Below are 27,511 nucleotides of genomic sequence, written 5' to 3'. Positions count from 1 at the left end.
ACGATTCGATGCCAGAAAACACATGATAAAAATATAATTTTTAATTTCGTTTCTTTTTTTCCATATTATTATTTTTGTGCACAATCAAAGTTTCACAATTCACTGCACTTTTGTTGTATAAATTTTAATTATTTTGTTGCGTTTTTTTAAATAATTTTATTTATTTTTTTTTTGGTTCGTTTTGGTCTGGTTTGTCATTTATCTTTAGCACCTCTCTGTCTGTTGTTTATGGCTGCTGATTGCAGTTTGAATAAATAAAACAAAAAATAGGAAATACACAAAAAACATATACACGACTGTATGCATACCCTGTTAATACTTGCTAAAGTCTAACATCTTTTATATTATATTAATATTAAAGCCTTTCAAATTTATATTACAAATATTTTTTTTATATTTATATTTAGAGCAAAGTTTTCTCTACAGAGACTCATAATCAAAAGCAAAAGCAACGTTTAGCAATGCAAAACTCATACGCCCCATAGGCTGGGCCAGTCTCTTGTTTATGTCAATTGCATTTGTGTATTGCGTGCATAGAACATAAAAACTGATTTATTGTAACATCTCATGCGCTCTCCTTCCCATTTGACAACTGGCTAACGTACGTTGGCCTTGACGCAAATGCCAGCCAGTGACATTTAGGATAAACTTTAAAATGCTTTTGCTAAAGTGCAGTCAGCATATAGTCCTGGGCAGCAGCCACAGCCGAGTCGAATCTAAATCTAATACGTTCAGATCAAGTTTCTTACAGAAAATCAATAATGCTTGAAATCAATTAAAGCTGGAGTTAAAGTTACGCTTCATGGTACGTCAATTGACAGAAGTTATTAGATAAGAATTTGAAATAAGACAAATAGTTCAGCATAAAGTGTTGTACAATTAGTGCTTAAATAAATTCTGTACAGTTTGTTGTGTCTATAGATAGCAGCGCGAATGCCTTGCCCAGTCTCTAACTAGTTTTGCCAGCTGTCTAGCTCGGAATACTTGAGCCTAACACTTTGATGTTCAGAAAGTGAATTAGGCATCTCATCTTTGTCATTCACAATAGCTAAAAGGCAATTGAAATTGATGCTAAATGCTTAATAATTAACTAATCTCTATTTTAAGCACTTTTGTGCTAACAGACGAGCTGCTGGATCAATAAAACCACAGCCTCGACTGTTAGTAGTTGAAGCCCTCTCGCTCCCTCCTTCTCTCTATATATAACTCGAGCAAAGAGTTGAGTTAAATGAAATAAAATCTATGACAAATAATAGAAGAAAAAAAAAAACATAATTTAATTGAAATTAATTTTTTCATTGTTTCGCTGCGCACAAAATTGATTCGAGCTGAATGGGAATTTATTTAGTTTTTAGCTCGAGCCGAGCATTTTGTATGCAGTTTGACTGCGATGCAAATGAGTTGGTTGTTCGCCTGGAAAGCTAGGAATATGATTTATTGCCGGGCGCTTTTCAGCTTCCCAGCTTCCCAGCTTGCCGGCTATACGAATTTGCATATGCAATTTTCTAATGTCCTAAACGGCAATTGGACGAGGGAAACATTAATGAATAAAACTGAGCTCATTAGAGGCGGGGCTAGGCAAAGCGAGACGAGCGGGTCGATGAAACCATCTGGCAGGACAGTTTGGCAGCCATATTCAATAACGGCCATATATGTCTTGAACAGGCAACGGCCTTATGAATGCCTCGCACAAGGCATTTAGAGGCTGCCGACTCTGTTAGCTGCTGTAATTCAATTTATTTCATTGCCATTGCCATAGCCATTGCTGCTGCAATCACATTTGGCATTACATGCAAACCACTGCCACAAATTGGCCTAAACGCCAGTTAGCCAACAACAAAACGCCAGAGATTACAGGTGTACAACTGGGCAAAAGAGCAGCAGTGCATGTAACCTATGGTCAGCAAATGAATTGAGCCTTGCATCAGCGATTCTATCGGCCAGTCTCCATGGCATTACGTTAATCGATGTTTGCCAATACGATTTATATCTATTATATTTTTGATTATATTGCCTCAGCTACAGCCGAAGAGGTACTAGTGTAACAAGAGCCAAGAGTGTAACATTTGAGTTTCAGTTGCTCAGCTAATTTGTATCATTTATACAAAAAGAGTTCTAAATTATTTCATTTAATTTTTAACTCGACTTGCAGATACCCTAAGCTGTACCTGCTAGGTTTATTTCGATTTTTTAATAAAGAATATAATTATATAATAACGAAAATATATTTTTTCTGATAAATGTAGAGTATCTTTTCTATATATACTAAAAAAAATAATCTAGGATATATGTAGAGTATACCTGGTATCTTCATACTATAGAGTTGTATAGGTTCTTAGATCTACCAAGCCAATATATCGATTGTTCTCGATTTCTGTATATGCTAAGTCAGCTTAATGATAAAACTTTACTTTTAACTTTTATTTTTATTATAATTTCTTAGATGAAACATTAAGATGTATCTTTTTCTGTGTATCCGGGTGTTCCATAGTCAGGCATTTCCGACTCGAACACTTTTACTTGCTTTTTAAAAAGTACATTAGGTTTATATGCACAATATATAATTTATTAAAAATATTTTCTAATCAAAAGAAAATTTAAATTTGAAAAAATGTCTTTTTTAAGAGAGCTCGTAAGCTTTCAAATATTTTTCTACAAGAATTGATTTATATTTATTTTAATTTATATTTATTTATTTTTATTTTGCCTGTTTTATTTTATCATAGGACTTCTCTCTGGGAGATCACTGTACTTAGTATGTGCCACTATTGAGGACACTCATAGTGATATGATGATTAAGTCATTTTCCGGAACTCATTTCATTATCTATTCAAATATTACGTTTGTTATCATAGATGCGTCCAAGCGTAATATAAGCAAGCTGTGGGCATGTGTGTGTGTGTGTATAGCTGAGTGTGCGTGTATGTGTGTGTGTGTGTTGTTAACAACATCGTCAAGCCCAAATGTTTGTCGGCTAGTTTCTTGCTGTCCGTCGTCCTGTCAATCAAGTGATTGAGCACCGAGCCCCCAATCCAAGGTACACACCCACCCACACAACCACACGTACACAGACCCATTCATACGTGGCCTAACTCAACTAGTTTTCCTGGTATAGTGGTGCCACTGTCACTGCCACTGCCGCTGCCACTGCCACTGCCACTGCGCTTCCTTCCGCTCATTGATTTGGCGCTTGAGCAGCCGGACGTAAGCAAAAATATTCCCATCATAGTCCTAATCCTGGCACTCGCAACGATGCTGTCAGCACAATATTATCAAAGAGGCAGCCGCAGGAGGCTCTGCGTGGTGGACAATCCAAGGCGACCCTGCTTATCGGGTCGCAACTGACCTTCGCAGCCTAAAATTATGCAACATAAACTAAAAATTAAGCAACCGCTCAACGCAAAACAAATATTTGCTTGATAGAGCAGTTGGGCAAATGGGCAAAAGGACGTTCTGGGGGCCCAACTGGATATTGTTGGTATTTTTCATTGACATGCGGGTGTGTGTGGTGCGTGGTGCGGGGTGCGGCTACTGCCACAATCCCAAAATTTGTAGATATAATTATTGTTGTTGTTGCCCACGAGCGGACGACCACAAAACCAGACATAAACACTTCACGACCAGAAGTTTTCGCGAGTTACAGACAACAGCCACCTCAGCAACAGCAACAACAACAACTATTTGAATTGTTTGAAATGCGTAGCATTTCTTGAATGAAAACTTCAAAGTTCTCAGTTTCTCAACTGTTGTCGCTGACGACAATCTCGAAAGTTTTTCAAACAAAAAGAGAGACAGAGACAGCATGAGAGGGACCGGGAGAGAGTGAACGAGATTCAAACCAAACAACCAGCAGCTGTTCAAGTAGCTGCAATACACAGCAATTCAAAGCGATCAAATGGAAATGGAACTTGAACGGAGCTCTCATTGCATGAGCACGACTAGCAAATACCCTGTGTGCGAAAAAGCTTGACGAGCACATACTCAGTGACAACTATTTTGACTCCCAGATATTAGTGTAGCGCTTTGGCTTAGCAGCTAAATAAAAATAAAAAATGAAAGTTATTGCGAAGTAAAATCCAATCGATGAGCTTTCAATGTTTAAAAAGCCTTTTGGCTTTTATGGCAAGAGACTTACCTCTCTTTTAGTAGTTAAAAGAACATAAATTATTTATGAAAAATTATTTATAAAAATAACAAAAGACTGATAGGTAGATAAAACTCAAAGATAACATGGAATGTCCATGTTTGTGTTACATCTGCCACTAGAAATGTCTCTCTGTGGTCTATAGTTCGGTTCATTTTTACATTTTCACAGCAAGTGTATATAGTTTGATCAAGTACTACTCGAGTAGCTCTTAAATCGGACAAAATGGATTCGAAATGCGCCGTTGATGTTGCGGTTGCCACCAGATTGAGCCAAAGTGCTGACTCGCTCTTTTCTCAGTCAGTTGTTGTGTCTCGGTTTTTGGGATCTCATCACATATTTATGAAGGCGACACGCACTTTACGATGGCTACGACGCACACACACATATTGAAACATTTTTTGCGCGCTTGCCACGCCCACTTGGGCAATATTTGAACTTAAATGTTATAAAAATATTGTGAGAGCCTGCCGAAAAGGCAGTCGCAGCTGCTAGCCAAAGCCTCAGTGTGGGATTTAATTGGACATTTTTGCTAGGCAATCGTGAGAAGTACTTGTCGCGGCGCAGCTCAGCTGGTGCTCAAAAATTTGTATCGACTTTGAAGCAGAGTTTCGGCCATAGAAAATCGTATTCCACTGCTACTTAAATACGGATTTCAGTCAATTCTGGAGTTGAAAGTAACCCTGCGGGCGGTCAGTTGGCGTTTCTTTCGGCTTTCTTTCTTTACTAAATTAAAATCATGGCACGAGACAGCATAATCAAAGTTTCGCTCGCAAAAAGTTATGGTCGAGCTAAGCCCAATTGATTTGCTTTCTTGGGCGCTTTAAGTGTTCGTCTTTAAGAAAGTGCGAGGCAGCCTTTCGGCTTTTATGGCTAATTCATAGGCATTTCCTACACGCCTCGAAGGGGCTCACCACATCGTTTCTATGCCGCACTCATTGGAACTCGAGACCATAAAACATTTCTTTTTATCGAAGGCAATTTCCCCAGTGCTAAACACGAACAGAACTCGAGCTGTCCGATTTTTCCCCGCAACAATAATTTAACTGCGAGTGCTCGCACTTGGGCAGCGCTTACTAGAGCTGGGAGAATGTCGTGCTTTTATTTTCGTGACATGGCCGAGACCAAGAAAATGTTGAACGCCAGAAAGGTGTGCATAAAGCAGAAATTACGTTATGCCCTTTGCCAGGAAGTCATGGTTAATTATGTATTATTATCGATCAAGTTATCGATAATAATCGATAATATACCGATATGAAAGTTTATGTGATATGATATTACAGTATATATGATTAGCAAAATTATCGATTTTCAATCAAGTTATCGATCATATTTGAGAGTGCTACCAAATCGATTTTGAAGTCATTCATAGCTTAAACACTTTTGCATAGATGTCTGCGAAAAAAAAACGATGTAAACTATGTATAGTCGATGCTCGATAGTTATCGATAATATTTGCTATCGATAATATTAGTTATCGATAATATTAGTTATCGATAATATTAGTTATCGATAATATTAGTTATCGAGCACTTCATATCATGCATACTTATCGATTGTTTATCGATATAAATCGATTTCAAAGTTACTTTTACCTATGCTAATTCATATCTATTTTGCTTGACCATTTCGTGTCGCAAAGTGCCCCCATCTCTAAACGGGACATCAAGTAGGACGTTGTGCACTTTCGACCAGCAGCTAGCAATTAGAAAGAGTCGTTAAGCTAACGACTGCCAAATGTTATTCCTTTTCTTGTTGCTGCTGTCTAGTCGACCATCAATTGCAGCGTAATTTGTAACTAAAAGTCAGTGGGAAAGTTTCGGTTATCTGTTTGAATGTTGCATGCACGTTTTGTGACGAATGGCCGAGTGCGCGGCAATTGAAATGAGATATTATACACGATTGCACACGAGTTATACTATCTATATATGTTGCATAAATAACCATGACAAGCCAAGCCAAGACAAACCAATCTATTAGCCAGCTAATTGAACAGCAGCAAGTTGCTATACAACTTCCATTTATTTTCCCTTCTTTTTCTACAAGTTTATTTTTGCTTTTTTGACAGCACGCCAGAGATTCGTGCTGTTGTCAACCAGGCAGAGACTTCAAGATTCAACATTCCACAAGTTAGGCAAAGCGTAGCTACCGTACAAACTGTACTAAATAATTGAGTGAAAGGGAGGGCACTTGATTGATAGCCAAAAGCTTTTTATGCTATCAAATAGTTAACGAAGCGTAACAGGTAAGAAATACCGAAAGAAACACATCCTTTGCCATGTGTGGTAGCGTCTTTGTGTGTGTGTGTGTGGGTGTGCGTGTCTGTGTGTGGTTGAGTGTGCAATACAGTCACACAAAATGCAGTTGCAATCGCCTTAGCACTCTACCCCACTTGAAAGTTCTGTTCTTAAGCACATCAGAGGCAGCAGTTGCATCTTCTGCCTCTAGCTTGAACTTCGCATGGAACAGAGCTGCCATCCTTGCTTTTTTCCCGCCAAATCTAGCAGAATTCGGCATTTTTTTCCACTATTTGATAAATTTTCTAATTAAGAATTTAGAAGAATCCTAGGCACTTAGTTTGTGCCTCGTCTTTGTAATAATCTAGAAATTTTCTTATGTTATTGTAGATCGAGATCAAAATTTTCCCACATATAAGAATCGAGCATTTCGGTCCAACTGAATTGGAGTACCCAAGCTAATACTAAGTTAAGCGAAATCTAATGCACACATTTTATTCGCGGAAATAGTTTGTTTTAATTGTGTCTGCCTCTTAAGGATATACAAAGCTCAGAATTAGAAAATATATTATAAAAACTATATTTTTTATATATAAATATATAAAATTCTATCTATGTATTTTGGGCTAAAAGAATGTGAGTCCTTTCGGGCTTTGGCTTTTTTTTCGCGCTGGCCAGCACTGTTGAGCTGCGGGCAGTGCAGCTTTGATTGTCCGTGGTTAGAAATGAAAGTGTGTGCGGTGTTAGCAGAGTAAGGACCAATTCCCAATTGCAACAAGCACCAGATACATTTCAAGAGCTGTAAGTTCAGCGGTCAAACACACAGATAGGTTTTCATTTAATTGGATAAGAACTTTGAAATGTGAATGAGATGGGACAGTAAAGAGCTCGACGGCAGTGGGGCAAAGTGAATTGATTCCTAAGGCTTGACAATGCCGCTATTCAGTCCATAGATTTGCATCGAGAAAGTTGAATTCATTCAGATTTGGTTTTTAATGCAGGCAATTTGCATTGGTTGAGAGCTCCAATCAATTGCGTTTTACAGCTGCGCTCCAAATCATTCTTTGGACTTTTCAAAAATCCAAACCAATCCAACGCAATCAGTGATAAAAATGCGTGCAGCAGTGGCAGCCACAACACAAAATGTGTGTTGTGTCATCATGGGAGGCAGCTGCCGCGCCGGGCTCAGCTCATCTCCGTTTCTCTTTCGATTGTGCTGTGTGTCGGCAACGTTGAATGTGGCCTGTTTTTGTTGGCTTTCGGTATTCCTTCGCTTCAGGACATTGCTGCCTGGTTGTCTCTCGGCACTCAAGCCTGTTTTGTATACGCTTCATGTCATGCGGAAATTGAATAGTTTCCGGTATCGAACAATGATTACTTTCGGTCCCAAAACGTCCGTCCGCACGGCTAAGACAAGAGGCGAGCGAGACACCGGTCGGAGGCCCACCCAGCCTAGTCGATGTGCAACAAAATTGGTTGCCCTTGCATTTTGGCATCCATTTTTGGGGGACGACCCCATAAATTATTCGAGTTGCTGCCACTACAGTACGGATATGAAATAACCTGGTGGTCTTATGAAAAATGTCGCTTGATGCACTCTTCCAGCACTGAGTTTAATCTCAACTAGCTTTCTCGACTCAACAACTATCGAGTCTCAAGTGTAAACAAAGACTCTCCATATAATATATGTTTGCGTTTGGAATTTATTTCTATTATTATTTTATTATTGTTAATTGAAACGAGTTCACTGAACCGCCAGGGTCTATTGTTGCCTTACTGAAAAATATATTACATAGCAATATGTTTCTTCCCTCTATCTGACAGTCTGCTCAGGCTGCTTATGGCTGCACTATATTTAACAGAAATCTTATGCTAAAGGTATAAACTTTTAACTTATATTAAAATATGGCTCATATTATTATAAAACATATAACAAATTGGATATCTATAGATATTATTGATAATTCAGTTTATTTAATAACATTTTACTTTTATGTCCATTTTTTTAGATTACTAATGTTGTATTTATTTGTTTTCTAGTTATATTCATTCATTTTTTGTAAAGTTAGCTTTTAATTTTTTTTATTTGTTCAATAAAAGTAGTGTTTATATTTTTTAATGCTTATATTTTATTTATTTTAAATGAATTTCGTTTAGTATCTTATTTAGTATTTTTTATTTTTGTTTAGTTTTTATTTTGAGTTTATTTATGAAAATTTGATTTTTTTTAATATTTATTTTATTATTTTTTTGTTATTTTTATTTAGAAAAATATTTGTTGTACTAATTTTTCTCGGTTTTATTTTTAGTTTCGTTATTACTATATTTTAGATGATTTTCTTTTTTGTTTCTAATTTTTACTTTATTGTTTTTTGATTGGTTGGTTTATATTTTTTTTTAATTTTATTATTTTTTGATTGATTTTATTTTTTTATCAATTCTGTAAACATTTTTTTATTTTCATATTGTTTTAAAACATTTTTATAATTTGCTTTTAATCATATTATAAAGTTTTATATGGCCCTCTAGTTACCTTTTAGCTGAACAATGGACATTTTAAGCCTAGTTTCTTTCAACACATATAAAAAGGCTTATGCAAGGCAAAAAAAAAGAGTATTTACTATGCAGTACCAATAGCCTTTCTTTTTTCTTGCCTAGAGCGCTAGGCAGCAACTTTTGTCTAATTTTTTGTTGTTACCTTTTCCATTTGTCACAAATTTGCAAAAAGTTTTTTCATATATCAAAGGCGTGTCAAAGTCTTTAAAGTCTTCTAGGAGGCATACGAACATTTTTTCGATACTTATTTTCTTTTGCTTCTTGCATTTGTCTCGCATTTTGTTTATGCTATTGTTTTTTTTTTGTTTGTTGGGCAACAGCATAATTCATGGCATTGTAGAGTTATATAACGCATAAGTCAATGCCGGAAGAGAAAAAAAAAAAACAAAGAAAGAAAAGAGGAAAACCTTTTTGCTTTTTGCTTGCCTATGACGACGCCTCCTCGTGACATTGGACATTCCGTGTCCTTGCCATATCCGCTTTGTGCCAAATTGAAGCTTATTATTCCAACAGTCAACAGCCCGAGTTCCAATTGCCGCTGCCCGGCCCAATCCCGATCCCAACTCCGACCCCTCGACTCTACCCCATTGTCACCTACCTGCCACAATATTGCACTCAGTGTAGCGCGTTTTATCAGAGTGAAACCTTAGCATTCCAGGCAGCTTTTACTTATGCCACATTTGCCGCATGAAAGCCCACAGTTGCAACTCACCTGCAAATAGAAGAAGCAGAGAAAAGGAAAATTGGGATTTAGATTGGGGTTTGGCTCAGTTCGGTGAGGCCAGCAGCCGGTGCTGCGGCGCGTGTTTTCCATTTAAAGAAGCTGCTTTGCATTGCAATTGTTGCTATAAAATATGCAACGTCATGACGGATGCGTATTGCTACCCAACTGATTGGGGCAAACAACAGAGAATGTCGGAAAATGGAACAGGAAATAGCTAACGGGAATTCGCTTAACACTTAACGCAATAATCAAGAAGGAAAATGCAGAATTATGTTCGTGTTACGAAAAGGTAATAAATTATCTTGAAATGAATTTATAACATTTCAATTATTATCGATCGCATCGAGCTGCGACTGTCAAACACTATTCATAAAAAAGTTTGCTTAAGATCTGAAAAAATATTTCATACATAATTTTTTATAAATTTTATGTTGAGATATTTGGCCTCTTGTATGTAATATATATAAATAGTTAGTTATTAAATTTAAATTAAATTTCTCAAACGATTTTCAGAAACAAATATTTTTAAATTTAATTAATAATTATTATTGAATATTAATTATTATTTAATATTAATTATTATTTAATATTAATTATTATCAAAATATTATGTTTATACAACTGTTTAAAATATTAATTTTAAATTTGAAATATTATATATTAAATATCAAAAAAATATATTGAATAAATATAAATATACAAATATATTTTAATATTATGTAGCATTATAAAATATTATTAATAAAATATTTTAAACATAATATTTCATAAATATATAATTATATAAAATATTAATTAAATATTTTAAAATTATATTTCATAATTATAAAATAATAATTAAATATTTAAAAAATCACATATAATTTTTTTATAATTATATAAAATATTAATTAAAATATTTTAGTAATTAACGAGCATTTTTATATATTTTTTTAATTCTCGTATGCTATTTACTCTAACATTTTCGTCTCTGTTTTAATTTGATGAAATGAGGCACATTTTCAAGTTTATCACAAATACTTGAGTGCAATGGAATGCGAAAAACTGATGCGAGCCAATAATAATTTTAATTTAAATAACGAGATCATCGTTTAGTCCATTTTTTGTGAACTCCCCACACACACACACACACACACACATAAATATATATATATATATATAGGGCACGTGACGAGCCGACGGCGTGTTGAGAGCGTTAAGGAATGTTCCCAGTAAAGTTCGGCACAGAACCCCCTTGGGTCAAATGTGATTTTGTTTACCTAAAAGTTAAGCAATTTATTATTAAGAAACTTTTACAAGCGTCGCTGCAGAGAGAGATAGAGAGAGAGGAAGCGAAAGAGAGCGCGTCAGCCGCGCCTCAATTTTACTGCGGGGCTAGTCCGAAATGTATGCCATATACTTTAATGGGATGACCTGTGTATGAAAAATGAGCATATTAAATAAAACATAACAAGCAACTCCGGGCCAATCTGGCCGAGGCTAAAGGCCATGAATCGAAACGCTGAAGGGCTGCCAAAAGCCAGGTCGTTAGGCGCACAATGTCAGCGAGAGCGCGAGAGACAGAGATGAAGAGAGAGCTTGAGTTATTAACAAAATATGGAATAACCAATAAAGCTTGCAATCTGTAAACATATATTAGAGCCTAATTGATTTCATTAGCTAAGACCGCTGCAATCGGGCGCCATCGACTGCATAATACTCGCTCTCTCGTTCTGATCTACGTGTCTGAAGTTGCTTAACTTTTGAACTTTGGAGTTGGAATTCTGCCTAAGAGGCATATATATACATATATAATATTTAAGAAATCAATAGAGCAAGTAACTTAGGCGTTAGGCTATAAGTATCTAGCTGTGCAGCTGTGGAAGAATGGGCGTGGCTATGTATCCAATTTTTTTTTTGATTTGGGGATGTCAAAGCGAATGTAAATTGCAAATTTCACCTAGCAAATCCAATTCATTAGCTTCACTCAAGCGTACAGCAGGACGGAGAGCGCACAAAGCCAATATACTCAATTTCACTTCGTGAACGAGTATTAAAATAAACAGAGGAGGGAAATGTATGCTTCAGAATTTATCTGTCGTTAGTTCAAGAAGAAGCCGAGATCAACTTAAATGAAGAGACAGATTGAGATAAATCTTGGCCTAACAGAGGAAACTAGGAGCAACTGAACTTCTTATTAGATTAGATTTATGTTAATATCCTTAGGTCTTGCGTTAACGAATTACGCCGCTTGTGACTACAAATAACTGTGGTGGTGTTCAGTTGTGTAATGATCTTTATTCGTCTGAGCAGGAGTTCTTATACCCTGGCTCATGCGTATTTCGTCTCTTAACCTAAGTACATTATGTAATGAGTGGAGCTCCAAGCGGGAGACATACTATGCTCTCCGCTATGTAGCTTCTTATATATAGCTTGTATATAAGTGCATATAAGTGCATATGGCATAAACATTAGGCAAGCGGCATAGACCTTAGGCAGTGCGTACGCGGCATCTCCCGCGCTGCTGTAGTCTGACCATAAGTGGCTGATCATATTACATTTGTTTATCTTTGCGCTCGCCCTATGTTTATGCGTAGGGACAAATGTCACTATATGCGTATTTAGTATACACTATCATATGTTAGGCATATGACGCATTTATATGTAGAATACTCTACATCGCTTCGGGTATTATGAATACGTTATTAAATATACTACAGTATGTTCATGCCTGAACACCGCTCAATTATTGAGATCAGTTGGAATAAGGAAACGGAAATGCTAAAATGAGTGAAAACCGCATTAAATATGCATCAATTTAATTTGTTTGTTTATTGTGTGTGCATCTTCCGTCTCCTTTCAGCACAGCGAGCAGCCACATAGCCATACTACACTCAAATAAAAATGCAAGTAATTAATTTCACACGGAATAAGTTTGCAAACTTAATTGGCTTAGCGTTGGCTTTTGACTGATTGCCAGCCAGATCGGGCCACGGCGGCTGCTGGCAGAGGGGGCTGCCACGGGTCGGAGCGATAAGTTTTTTTTTTATTTTAGCATTAAGCATTCAACAACAACATTCACTCACTGCTCTGCCCCCGCCGCCTCCTGCTCTCGCCAACTGCCACAGCTCGACTCTCGCGCCCCGTTTTCATTCGTGCACTTAACTTTGCATTTGCTATTGCAGTCGCAGCAGCCAAAGCTTTAGCCTGAACTTTGCCATGGCCCCCAGCGACGCTCGTAGAGTGAGCGAGACGGAGGCAGCAATCGGATTCGACATAAGAAGCTTTGGAAAAACGCGCGATGAGAGATTTAGTGGTCGGCCGCTCCATCAAGATGCAACAACAAAGCAATTGATTTTTTTGTTTTATATTAAAGTTTTGTTAAGTTTTTGCTTTTGTTTTTCATTTTCCCAAGTGTCATTAAAACTATGCTAATTATTGTAATCAGCCACCAAGATGCGACGGGAGAGAGAGAGAGAGAGAGAGAGAGAGCAAAGCCAAAAGGCAGCGACCAACTGCTCACATATCATTTGTAGAGAGTTAATTTGGCTTTGCCGTTGGCTTAGTAATTGGCAGCGCGAAGTGCAATTGCGCTGTGTGAAGCATTTTGGTCGTAGAGCGATTCCAATCAACTGGTTCTCTGTCTGAGATCGGCATAGCTGTTCGATAGACGATCGGTGATCGGTTCAAAGCATTTCCAAGCGCTTGAATTCGGTTTTGGCTTGAAACGTGCTTACGCTTATGCTCGCTCACGAGACAAAAGTGGGTATACTGGCTTTAGGCAATGTCAGACTTGAAACAGGGAATATATGCTCTAGAGCCGTATTGGCATATATATATGTATATAAATGTTTAGACAAGCCAATATCAATATATCTGCGCAGATTGGGGGCGTGGCTAATCGTGGCTCTAAATTTATTAAAATAGTTGAAGTATTTTTGGAACGGGTAGCGAGTATTACGCATTCAACATTCTTACTTGCTGAATGATGAATGAAGTAGTTATGAATATAATATACAACAACAGCTGTTATAATTGCGAAAGAATGTTTCAATTATAGTTTCGAGTGACTTGCTTAAAAATATGTATACTAAATCAGAAACTATGCAAACGTATTTCAATCAATCAATAATCTAGCTAGATTGTAAAGAAGAGATCAGATCAAAAAAGATGTAATAATGCATACGAATTACAGATGGCATTATTAACTAATCAAGAATATATATATATACATATATATATATATATATATATATATATATATATATATATATATATATATATGTATATATAATATTGATTAGTTAATAATATATATATATATATATATATATATATATACATATATTTAAAATATGAAATATTAAATATAAAATATAATATATAATATAATATATAGATAAATATAACTAATCCTAAATCCCCGCATCGAATTTTATATATATATATATATATATATATATATATATATAATATATATATAAATAAAAAAAATCAAATTCGATGCGGGTATTTAGGATTGGACGTGCAATCGCATTAGATACGATCTATTTAGTGCTAGAGTTCTAGTTAGAGTTGACACATGGAACTGCATCGCATTGACTGACAGTTTACCAAATCGTCTATAGTTAATCCTTGAATAATTGTTCAACTTTACCTAGAATTAAAGCTCTATTATAATGTCTAGATGAGACATAATTGTAATGGCTTGGACGATTGTTGTTGTTGTTGTTGTTGCATGCATGACAATGCATTGGTAATGATTAGCGCAACAGCAGCAGCAACAACTACAACAACAATACAATAACAAACAAAGAGCTCGTCAAAAAGAAATTTAACAAAAAGTTTGAAAATTGAAAACGCCGTTAAAATTGAGCGAACAATACCAAATGACAGCTACTAGATTATAAATCTTTCCGGAGTTGTGTGCGACGTGCCGGACCTTTAATTTACCTGTTTGACATGTGCGCGGCGCTCGAATTGAATGCCCGCCGGGTTATGATCAGCAATGCCTAAGACCTGCTCAGCTGTTGCTGTTGTTGTTGTTTCTGCTGCAGCTGTTGTTGTTGCTGTGGCTGCTGCTGTTGTGGGTGGTGTTGGCGTTGTAACTGGCGCAGCTGCTGGCAAGGATATGGAATCAACGTTGCCTTCCAATAGTGCATCGGCTGCTTGCAGCATATGCGGCATCGGCATTAGATTAACGCCGCCAATTGAATTTGAGCTGCTGCTGTCATTGCTGCTGCTGCTGCTGCTGCTGCTGCTGCTTCTTAAACCAATTTCAATAACAATTTTATTGGGCTGCTGGGCTTGCTGCTGCTGCGGCTGCGGCTGTGCAGTCCCCAGCATGCGCTGCAAGTTCCTGGGATGCGTTGCCGCTGATATATAATTGAGATCGCTTTTGGATAGATGATGCTGCTGCAACGTCGAGTACTGTTGCTCGACGAGAGCGGCGCGCGTTTGTGCCGCCTGATGGCCGCCATTGGCGGCCGCCGAGTCGCTGGCGACCTTTTCGCGCAGCTTCACGATATTCGATATGTTGATGCTGTTGGTTAGGGTGATGCCCGTTATGCAGACCAGCACAATGGTCAGCAAAACGCCGCAGATGACTAATGTGGGCATGCGAAAGCATTTTCGGCTGCACATTTTGTACGCACACTTGGTTCGGTTAGTCGGAGTTATCGTTTATCGATTGTTATCGCTCGAAACAACGCACACATACAGTTTTTCTCTGCTTGTCTCAAGTGAAACACAGTTAGGTATTTTTTCTGTTGCTTTTGCTTTAGTCTTTGTCGCTTGCACTTTAGCCCCGTCGCCTTTGGTCGGCATTCGGCTGCACTCGGCTCGGCTGGGGCTTGAGCTCGGGTTCGGGTTCGGTTTCGGTTTCAGTTTCGATTCGCTTTCGCTTTCGCACTCTGCCGCCCGCTGTGGTCAACGTCTGCCGCGTTGCGCTGCTGAAACTCGAATGCAACTGCAGCGACGCAGCTGAACTCAGCGCATTGCTTTGAGACCGTTGCGCTCTTCGCAGCTTCAGCACTCTCTCGCTCTCGGCTGTTGCTGCTTTTGCGATAACTTCAGCTGCACGTTCACCTTGGCGCCGGCGCCGCCGCCGCCGTTGCTGCTGCTGCCCACTGCAGCTGCGCGCTGCGCCAAGCAAACTTGCATGACGTCGCGTTGTTGTTGTTGCCTTGTTGTTGTTCTTGTTGCGTTAGATTGTATTTAGCTTGCTGATATTGTTATTGTCTTTGCAATTAGTTTGACTGGGCTTTGCCTTTGCTTTCTTTATTATATTGCGTTGCTTTTGCTGGCATGAGGCAAAGGAGACATGAGACAAAGACACAAGCTCAACTCATTTGCCTATGCCACGACAATTTCCCACTGATTAACCACTAATTAAAACGTCTTCAACATGCTTGCATTGCTACTCAATGTAATCCACTTTAGTTTCGCTGACTTCTTGTATTCGAAGCCTCCTCTCAAAAAAAGAACACACACACACAACTTGCCCTTCGACTGGCAGCTACCCTGTAACTGACGCATATCTGACTAATTTCTAGCTAAGCTGAAGCAAAGCTTCGATCGCCCTTAAGCCATTCTATAGACCCATTCATATGTTTGGATATAGGGTATACAAATATCCAAGCTATGCTCAGCTTTGCCACTATTTAAGGGCGCTACTTTTTCGTCTTCAAATTAATTAAACAACGAAGACGCAGCTTCATTAATTGAAATAAATAGAAATACAAAGCGAACAAAAAAAAAAAGAAAACAAAGCTCAAGATTGCGACGCAGTCGGACCGAGTCGAACGTGAGAAAACTGGATGAGATGAGATAAGATGGCGGAGGGAGGAGTTAGGAGGGATTGGGGGAGTCTCCGTGGAGCTGTGGGGCGCAACGATTTTATTACTCGCCGATGTCATTTGCCCGAAAATATTTCGCCTAGGCAACAGGCGTTAATATTCAATTAAGCGAATTCTTCGCTTTATGCATGTGTGTGTGAGTGTATGTGTGTGTGTGTGTGTTTGAGTGTATGTGTGTTTCTGGTGTATGAATGATACATTCGTGCGTGTGGAAGCGTGTCAAAGCTCTCGTATGCCGCTCAATTAAATCCGAAAGTCTAACCCAAACCACAAATAGTACAAAAAGCCACACGAATTCGAATTCAATTTCACAGCTGAGGCTCTTCGGAGTGGGCGCTGAGACGCGCCGAGTGAAGTCCAAGCACGTGTGTGCTGATCCCATGAAAATAAAACGCTCAAACAGAACAAAAGCGAGACTCAGACGAAGGCTAAGCCATCTAAAAGGGTAGCATGCAGGAAAAAAGAAGCTGATTCAGCAAATATATATATATATATATAAAAATATATACATATATATAAAATATATATATATATATTATAGAAGTTCAATTTCTTAATTGCTTTGCAATAATTATGTGAATGGCATATCTTTGAAGAGCATCAGAGGAAGCACAACGTAAGAGCTTGGCTTGCACAGTTTTTCTTTTTCTAAGCCCCAATCGTCTGTAAAGATCTTAACGTCAATCCGGGCAAACTCTCTGTTGCCATGTATGCGGCGGGAAGAGTGCCTAATGAAGCCTGATAAAACCATTGCATTTGGTGGCCAAAATCTTAATCCCACTTAGACACACACAAAATAGCACTTTTAACTATTATGTGTGAGTGGCATGGCAAGGCTTGGCTTGGCTTGGCTTGGCTATAGTTGATGTTGTGCGCTGAGATGCATTTATTTCATTTCATTGTTGTTCGCAGCTACACTTAAGCCAACAGTACTTAAGGTGAGCTACAGCCATATAATAGGAGAATGCATAAAAGGTTTTCATGCAAATGCACACGAGATATATTTGCGTGATTTTTGCGAGCAGCGTCGGGGGCACAGAGGAGTTGCGCCTCAGCTTTTGAGTAATTATTTTCAACAGCTTTTCGCTGGTGGTGCTCAAGGCGGCAGACCAGCAAACAGATTGCATTACGGACATAAATTTAACCATGGCCCACCCCAGCTGCTGCTGACAATACCAGCCGGAAGAGTAGAAGAATAAGTTCTGCATTTATGCAGGGACACGCTGTGTGTGTGCGTGTGCGTGTGGCAGGACGTTGGCAACTTTATTAAATTATAGTAAGTAAATTGAAATTTTGCATAGCACAGTTTTGTGCGCAACGCCTCGTATACGTAATGTGAACGAATGTGCAGCAGAATACCCAACGGACACAGCGTCAAGTCTTCAATTAAAGTGCATGAATTATTTTGTGAAATTACAAAAGAGTTAATAACATGTCATCTATTATTTGGATTTCATTTCGACTTGATATGTGAGCCAAATGTTTGACCCAGGGGAAACTAATCTGCTTGCATTACTGCCAACCAAATCTAATCCTTACTTTCAGCATTGATTTGTTCTCCCATTTGCACTGTTGTTTCGTCGCCAACTCCTTTCAGTTGACTATATATATATATATATATACATATAATTATATATAATATATAATCAAACAAAAGCGACCACACTCCCGTCTGATGGAAATGTGGCCATTCGCATAGGCAAACAGAATGCGAGGCTTAGCTGTTGGCCGCCTGTCAACAGAGCTGACATATCACATGCACGTTAGATTATTATTAATTATTTAATAATTAACTATCTGATGTCTTTTTCATTGGCGGCACCAAAGCAAACAGATCATCTGCAACAACAACCACAACAACAACAGCAGCAGCAGCAACGCGGCACGCACAAATGTTGCTAATAAATATTTATAAATCCTGTCCGCAAGTAAATATCATTAATCATATGGAGCTGGCGCTAAATCATCAAATATATTAAGTAACAATGCTCTGCTCGAGGTCGAGTTGCGAGTTTTTTTTTTTCGATGAAGAAGTTTCTTTAGAGAAGCTAATATGCTTGTCATGTTTTGCGGTTTAAGCTGTAAAACTTGGACGAACCTGCCACGCCTCCAGTCTAGATATACAACAAATCTTAATATTTTATCAAACAAGCAAGCACATGAGTCTCAAAGTTTGTAGCTGTAGACATTGTAAGCAAACAAAAGCTAATAGACTCTTTATACTTTGTCAACGAGTGTAAATAATTTTAAATAAAAAATAAATACAATTAAAAAAATATGTATCTATTATTTTTTAAATTTTAAGCCCTTTAAATTTTATTCTACATTTTTTTCTATACTATACAGCAATTGAATCTTTTAACAAAAAGCTAATATACTCATTTACTTAGTCAGCGAGTATAGAAATTTATTTATTTCATATTTTAGCATCAAAAATATTTTTTTTAATTGTTTTCTAAATATTTATATTATTTAGATTATGATTCTAATATAAAAAAGCTAATATACTCATTTTACTTAGTTAACGAGTATAGAAATGTATTTATTTCATTATTTTCATTTAAATATTTTGTTTTTTTAACTTTAAGCTCTTTAAATTTTATTCTAATATTTTTTTTAAATACTATAAATTGTATGAAATATAGCCAATATAATTTTTTAAGTTTGTTAACGAATATAAAAACATTTACTTTAACTCAAATAAATTTTTTAAAATTTTCACATATTTTAAAATTTGTTTCTATTAGAAATTAAAATTTTTAAGTGCAAGGTTTTATCATAAGCGCGCTTTAAGACGATCCACGCTTTATATTAAATATAGTTAAATTTGTCTTTATAAATATTTATAAATTAATTTCAATGGCAGCTGTCTTTAATCTGTTGCTAAATGAACTCACTTATTTTCTGATTTACATAAATTCTTTCACATTTTCTTGGAAATTCATGATTATGCTGTGAAGGCAGCAATTAAAAATCAAGCTACAAATATAAATACAAACACAAATATACAAAAATTTCTGTGTTACAGTGAGAGAAATAATCTGATTGGAATTTTGCTGGAATTTTGCGATTATGCTATTACTTCATACATTTATGCATAGCAGCGAACGTAAACTAATTGGCCTCATCGGATTTTCTTGGAAAACTGTATTTGTATTGTCATTGAGTGGGCAATCAAAAATGTGCTGTTATCTAATTTATCATTTATGAACACAACAAACACAACCCAATTGGATTGATGTGATTTGCCGCCAATCGGCACCTGAAAATAATGACTGCAAATATTCGATTTTCTTGCCAACTATAGAAATGATCTAATTAAAATGTTTTATATGCGTCAGGCTTTAAGGCCGTAACAATTTACTGTTATCCTTGTTGCGCATTGCGTATTGACAACAATCTGAAGCCTCATTATAATTACTTGTGAATGAGATGCGCAGCTCTTGAGCAGATGTGCCAGATGTGCCAGCAGCCTCACGTAACGTCTCAGAGAGGGGCCCAAAGGGTTTCAAGCAGCTCTACTAATTAGAGACGCATTCCAAGTGTGTATGCGTTGAGTTCAGTTGGCTTTTAGAGAAATTGAAACCACAGATAGAGACGCACTCGGATTCTAAATGGGTACCGAGACAGACGGCTGCAAATAGCCAAGGACATGTCGTGAGAGTGCAACCTTGGATGTAAATCAGCGTACCAAAAAAAGAAAAAGAAGAAAAATAGTGGAAAGGGAAAGAAGAGAGGGGAAACATCTGCTAAACTGAAGCCAGCAAGCAGCGCTAAGCCTAAATGGAATTGTGCTGCTGCAGCAGCAGCGACAAACGTGGCCAAAATGAAATGAACCTGCCAACGAATTTTCACGGACAAAAAAGTGCCAAATGACACAAGACAACAACAAGCAAAGGAAAAACAACAGCAAATGCAACTGAATAAAACAGAATGCAACAAGAAGACGCAGCAGACAGAGCAAAGGCATAAAATATATAGTAAGCCCCAATTCGAATAGACGTAACAGCCAAAAAGTTGGCTAACAGCAAATTACACTTAAGTCTGCCAATTCTAGTGATATAATTATTTGATAAAAGCGAAAGTTGCGGAAACTCTTAAATATACAGATATATTAACTATCCGAAAATAGGGAGTGCTCGCATCGGCTATACCCTGTAAACTAGTTGGGATATGCTCTGTAACCAAGTAACTTGATTATTAATTTAAGTCACATATATCCTATACCATTTGAGTATTCTGAAGCTAAGAGTGATCCAATGGAATAAACACTATAAACAAGTTCAAGCTATAGATATTTTGGATATTCTGAAACTAGAGAGGGTCGCTTGGTATATACCCTGTAAGCAAGTACCTAGACAATCAACTGAAGTCATATATATCCTATAGAATTTGATATATATGTCTAGAATATACAATTGACAACCCTGGGGTATGCATTTAGTCAAATCGTGACTAAAATATGCCCAACATACACTGATTGCTTGACTTGGTATTAAGCATCAGCCGTAAGCCTTCACAGCTATTGAATATGACATAAACTGTAAGCAGAGAGGATGTATGCTATAGGCAATATGCTTGTTAACTTCAAGATAAATACACTACACAATTTGATATATCACACATATAGAGCTTGTCAATCTAGTGCAAGATATCCTCTTTAGGCTGTGCTTGTGGTCTAACCAGCTGCATTTAGACTTTAAAATTGATATCTCGTACAATTTGATATAGGCTCATAGAGATTGATATAAAAGGGGCATACATTCAAGGATATCTTGAGTTTTCAACGTTTGCTGCTGCATTGTGCTGTTGGACATTGCGTATACGTAATGTTTGCGCTTGGCATATATGGCGGAGAAGAGGACATTTAATTCGACAGGGAGTAGTTAGGCAGCTAGCAGCAAGCAGCAAGCAGCTAACAGCCAGCTGTCAGTCAGCATTCTATTGCAGCACATTAAATTATTAAAACAGCACCACAGCACAATTTGAAGCAATAAAAGAGCAGCAAGAGAAGCAAATGTGAGTCAGTTCTGTGCATGTCCATTGGCTATGGCCGCACATAGTTCTTCTGTCATGTGACCCGTTTTCAATAGCCCTGCTGTGCTGCTGGCTTTTACTGCTGCTGTACCGCTGTGTTGACCATTTGAGTTGGTAAGCAGCAGTCAACACGATACTCTCCTTCAATTTAATTCCAATGCCTGCAGTTGCAGCGAGCAATCCTTTTACATGGCTCAGAGTTGCCAACAAAAGATCTGCCTCCAAGTAAAATCAATACAAAAATCGCAACCGAAACGAAGAGTCAGAGAGCAGACCTTAATTAGTTACTGTCAATGCCGAAAATCCAATGCCAACTGCATTTAAATACTAGAAATAATATATATATATATTGTATATATATATATATATTTTTTTTTGCTGATGTATATTATAATAATGCACTACAAAATTCTTTAAATTTGTCTATAAAAATTCAAGTTTTGTACGTTTCTTGCTATAAAACGTTCACATGAGCCGATATTAAGCGGAACTGGTTCATATATAAGCAGCAAAAGTGAATTCTAGCTCATTAAGTTCAAAGCTTACAAGTTCAGTTCGCTTGGTTCAGTTCCTGAACCACTCTCAACTCAACTCAACTTAACAGAACGTTAGTTCACGAACAGCTTAACTCAAGAAAAGAGTTCCTGAACAAGTTCCGCTCGTCGACAGCTGAGCTGATACATTCAATGATCTGTGCATAACTTCTTTAGTTCATTTGAATATTATTACACTTACTACGACTCAAGCATTTCGAATGGATTTATATAGCAGCTCGATCTAGGCAATGCCGTCATATGTACATGAAGCCAAAAGTCAGGCATTTCGAAAGCAACAGACGCACAAAAGTCATTTAATATGTTGTGACTGAATATATTCATATATATATATATATACATATATATATATATATATATATATATATATATATATATATATAACATATAAAATCTTTATAAGGGCATATACAAAATTAATAAAAATTATTTGCGCCTTGCATTTCAAGTGGTTGTCTGAGTCGCAGCTCGTGGGCAAAGTGCCAGACATGTCTGACAAGTCACTGTATATAAACATATATGTATATATATACATCTAAATAAATTCACATGTGTGTGTGCCTCTCCCACTTGTAACTCCTAGTGTCGCATTTGCCTCCTGTTGACTGCCACAACAGCAACATAATGCATAACATTTTGCCGGACTTAGTCGACTGAACATGCAAATTGAATATTAAATCAAAGAGTTGTCATAAACAATGTTTGCTGAAATTCAGTTTTTAATTCGCAAATCTCTGAGTTTGCTGTAACACATGAAAGCTGAGCCATTCGCACACAGCTAGCATAAGCACAGGTATTGCACAGGTAATCACAAACTCGTTTTGTTTGCCATGGGTGAGAATGGATTGATATTGATTTAAAGAAATGCAGCGTGGACAGGTGCACGGTTATGCGATAAGCATATGGACAGTCACAGATAACTAGGCTATTGAATATACCCAATAAAAACTATATAAAGGAAAAGCATTTACAATTGAGTCTCCCGAGCTAGCATTTGTGGAATAAAGCGTTAAGTTAAGCAAAAGATTTTATTTGATTTGCAATTCATGTATAAAATAATAATTTCTATTGCTTAGTTATTTGCGTGTAATAAATAAATGTTAAATATTTCTTTATTCGCTTGCTTCTGACTTCTTTGAGTTGTGCCAAATATCAGTTAATTCCATATTCAATTTGTACCTTTCACTACATTTGACATATTACCTATGCATATATACATATAGCTGTCTACATCTATATCTATCGAAGAACTTTTGGTAAAGGGATTTTCAGATTTCGAATTGGCAGCAGACAGGCATCAGTTGCCAGTGCCGTTCGGATTGACGACAAAGGACAGCTGCGTGCAACAGCAGCTACCGCAGAATGTAATAAAATAAAGCTGGGCAATTAAATTGCAACGAAATACGTATTGCCAATAAAACGAAAGCAACGAAAGCAAGCAGAAGCGGCCAAAAAGTCAGCAGCAAATATTTTCCACGATTTGTTGTTCGCTGCAGTTGCTGTCGCGGCTAAAAATAAATAAATAAACTGCGTGACAAACAGCAAAGGATAACAGCAGTTTCCAATGAAAAAAAAAGCAAGTGAGAAGGCTTTCGTAGGGAGTGCTCGACTAGGACATATTCTAAACACTGCACAGTGCCGAACTGTACGAACTGACAAGCAGACATGGCTAAAGCCACGCAGGCCAAGAATATATGAGCCTTTTGGGGTTCGCCACCCTTTCACTAAATCAATATATCCTCAATTCCCGCTCTCAGTGGGTTCAGCGTATAAAAAATCACAAAAAGTAATCGACTTATAAATATACAGTATGTAATGCAAAACTTATTAAAAATGAGCGAATTTAACACATTTTTATGTATATTTTATAAAAAATAAATCAACAAATAATGCGCAAATACTTGTTGTCAGTAAACCTGACAATTTTCATGATATATTTTATTAAATATTAAAATACTTATTAAAACAGACAAATAATGGAGCTTGCAGAAAAAATCATTTCTACTGTGTTCATTACATAAAGAATAAAGCATAAATAAATTACAAAATATAATAAAAATAAATTTCTCATGCTGATTTTATCTTATGTCGTTTGTGGTTTTGCGAAACGCTGAATTCAGTATATCAAAAAAGAAATAAAAAACAAAAGTTAATAGCTTAACAAAGAAATTGTTTGTATCAAAAATTAAAGCAAAGCAAAATCAAGTTATTATATATATAAAGAATAAATGTTATAGTGAGAATTTATATATAGAAATGCAGCTGTGTTCACAAAAATAATAGTGCGACGCAGTGCACAACGCAATTTTATGATAAATACAATATTTTGACAATAATTTGAATCGAATATTAAAATTAAAATTTTTTTGATTAATTTAAGATTTTTTTTTTTTGGTTCCTTCTGGGTGAAAAAAAAATTCTGAAAATGCAGTCGTTCAAAAAAATAGTATTGGCTACTAATAAAAAAAATAACCTTTTCATTTGGTTATTTGATTTGTATTAAATAATAGTGCAATATTAGTTTGAATAGAATGACAAAGAACGAGGTTCGACAACGAGAGAATCCTTACGTGTATTCTAAACTTGATTAAATAATAGAGTATTAAAGTGGAGTCTGAAGCGCCTACTGGGCATGCATCAGGAACACGGCCAACCCCAACATATATATATATACTTCGACAATATCTATCAGACCTTCTCTTGGCACACCCTGACAAGCCCATTGCACATAAAGCCACATTGGAGCTACTTGATTATATGACAGCAATTGAAATTTTACAAAAACCCAGCCCGTTGCGCCTTCTTGTTTTTATACAAATTGCACTTTTTGCTTGCTGGAAGCATTTTTTATTGCATACTTTGAAGCGGAGCCAGAAGAATTATGACACGTTGACAAAAAGGCGCTGAGAGCGCTATGAATTATTAATAAACAAGCGTAGCCGACCGAAGTGACAGTACAGTTGCCAGTCGCTATCACAGCAACTGGCATAGATAGAGCAGCAAAAGCTGCGCTGGGCTAATAGCCAACAGTGCCAAAGTCAATAAGATGTAAAAGGCGTGTTAAGCAAACATCCCGTGCAAGAACCACACCAAACCGAACCGAACCAAAGACTCGAAAACAACGACGACAAACTACAATAAATGTAAATTTGTCTTGACATCAAATCAGACGTGTCAAACAGTGTTCCCAAGTACAGAAACAAGTGGCCGGAAGCAGCAACAGCAGCAGCAGCAGCAGGCAAAGCCGCTGGCTCCATCAGAGCTGATGAATGATTTTTATGCCGTGTTTTTATACCCTTGTTTGCGTTTCTTTTCTCTTCCATTTTTTTTCGTTCTGCAACCAGGTCAACGACAGTCAGCAGTCGACATATGTGTGCGTCTATACACGTATGTATATAAATGGGTTGTCTTCAAAATTCCAGCAAAAGCAATTTAAAATAAAAATGTATAAATTTACAAGTAAGTAAAACGAAAGCCATTTGTATACGCAGGGCGAGAGGGGGAGGGGGAGGGGGAGGGAGTGTGAGAGCTGGTGCTGCAAGGATTACATTCGGGTAGACCGTTTGACACACCAAATTTATTTCGCCTTGTTCAAAAGTAAGCGTAATCTTATGGAAAGCCATGTATTTCGTTTCCGTATGCTGCTGGTTTGGCTGCAGCTGCAGGCGCAGGTGCTGGTGCTGGTGCTGGTACAGGTGCAGGTAGCTGTACACAAGACCATTCTAAAAATATACAAAACAAAACAATCAGTGAAGCTCAAAGGCAGCTTAACTGCGACGATAAAGCGCATAACTGGTTAGAGTTCTGGCAATAAGCTAACGGCTAAAGATACGTTCACAAAGCTGCAGCAAAAAGCGAACAGAAATTCCTTTGGCTCAACTTCAGTAAGTTTTTAATTGAGCTGATTTAATAAAATATTTGCGCTTTGATCGTGACTGATTGCAACTGAATAAAACGGCCCTCGTTTTGGAATGTTCTTGCTGCTGCTGTTGGCGCTGCAGCTGCTGATAGCGCACGTAGAGATACTAAGCAGACGCGCCATGCATTTGTTGCATGCCACCCATCAAGTGGACAGGTCCTGGCCCAGTACCACTATAAAAAAAGTGAAAAATATAACAACAACAGCAGCAGCAGCAGCAGCATCAGAGCCATCGGCTTAGCCTGGCTTACTTTCAGCGCTTAAGTGCACTTGAGTTGGCTGTAAACACACACGCGCCTCTAAGCGCGAGGTGGGCATATAAAATTACACTCGCTGCCTGTTGTGGGCGTAACCACGGCGAGGGCGCTGAGTGGAATTGGCAGACATGATACGATTCTTGTTTTTTTTTTATTTATTTTTTTTGCCTAGGCACAACAGGATGTGTGAGTGTGTGTTGAGGCCGTAAGGCTGTTTGTTTCAGCTTTTCAACTTTGGCTCTGCGTTGAGCTTTGGTTTTAGCTTCAAATTCAGCATCAACTTTAGCTGCAACAGCAATAGCAAGCGGCACGGGCCATCTGTACTTATTATTATGTATTTATTATGTTGCTCAAGTGAAATATAACGCATTATACGTTACTTTTTTACAGCTTTTACTCTGCATGTGTGCTTAGTCTGTGAATGCGTGTGTGCGTGTGTGTGTGGGTGTGAGAGGAGCTGTATTTGTATCTAGTAAAGTGCATACGCAAGAGTTGTCTATGGCGCAGATTTTCACATGTTTTTTTTATTTTTATTATTTTGTATGCCCCTTAAAATATGGTTAACGATAGGTGTACTAAAGCTGTACTGACAAGAGGGTAAAACGCATTCAAAGTGGGAGCAAAATGGGGAAGTGCTTAAGAGTGGAAGCGACGAGGGACGGAGACAGAGAAAAAAGAGGGGGAGAGAAAAGAAATATATAAGGACAGAGATAGAAAAAGAAAAATATGAGCATCTGAAGAGATAAACAGAATAAAAGAAAAGGCAAGAAAGAGAAGAAGATACAGGGAGAAAAGAAAGAGAGAGAAAAAGAGGAATAATAAAGACCAAGGGATAGAAAGAGGGAGGGAGAGAGAGAAAGAGGAGAGAGAGAGGAGAGAGAGAGAGAGAGAGAGAGAGATGAGAGGAGAGAGAGAGAGAGAGGAGAGAGAGAGAGAGAGAGAAGGAGAGAGAGAGAGAGAGGAGAGAGAAGAGAGAGAGAGCGACGATCGCTCTCTCTCTCTGCTCTCTCTCTCGTCTCTCTCTCTGCTCTCTCGCTCTCTCTCTCCTCTCTCCTATTCGCTCTTCTCTCTCTCTCTCTCTCTCTCTGCTCTCTCTCTGCTCTCTCTCTCTCTCTCTCTCTCTCTACTTCTCTCTCCTCTCTCTCTCTCTGCTCTCTCTCCTCTCTCTCTCTCTCTCTCTCTCTCTCTCTCTCTCTCTCTCTCTTCGCTTCTCTCTCTCTCTCTCTCTCTCTCGTCTCTCTCTCTCG

The 27,511-nt window shown here is 37.5% G+C and overlaps 1 protein-coding gene across 4 annotated transcripts in view; it reads right to left on the bottom strand.

The window, feature by feature from the left end:
• The window catches only part of LOC111593076 (mannosyl-oligosaccharide alpha-1,2-mannosidase IA), a 63,503-nt gene that overhangs the window by 24,919 nt on the left and 11,073 nt on the right, over positions 1–27,511 (bottom strand). The window contains exon 1 of one of the 4 annotated variants that reach the window (XM_023305655.2): positions 14,594–15,674. The exons of the other annotated variants lie outside the window; for them this stretch is intronic. Within the exon in view, the coding sequence (XP_023161423.2) occupies positions 14,594–15,283 (690 nt within the window). The 5' untranslated portion in view covers positions 15,284–15,674. Of the gene's footprint in view, positions 1–14,593; positions 15,675–27,511 lie in introns of those variants that run through there. 4 annotated transcript variants of the gene reach the window in all.

Source organism: Drosophila hydei, unplaced genomic scaffold (genome assembly GCF_003285905.1).
Source record: "Drosophila hydei strain 15085-1641.00,03,60 unplaced genomic scaffold, DhydRS2 tig00000426-arrow-arrow-pilon, whole genome shotgun sequence".
Classification (NCBI taxonomy): Eukaryota; Metazoa; Arthropoda; class Insecta; order Diptera; family Drosophilidae; genus Drosophila; species Drosophila hydei.
This window is presented reverse-complemented; position numbering and strand designations above follow the sequence as displayed.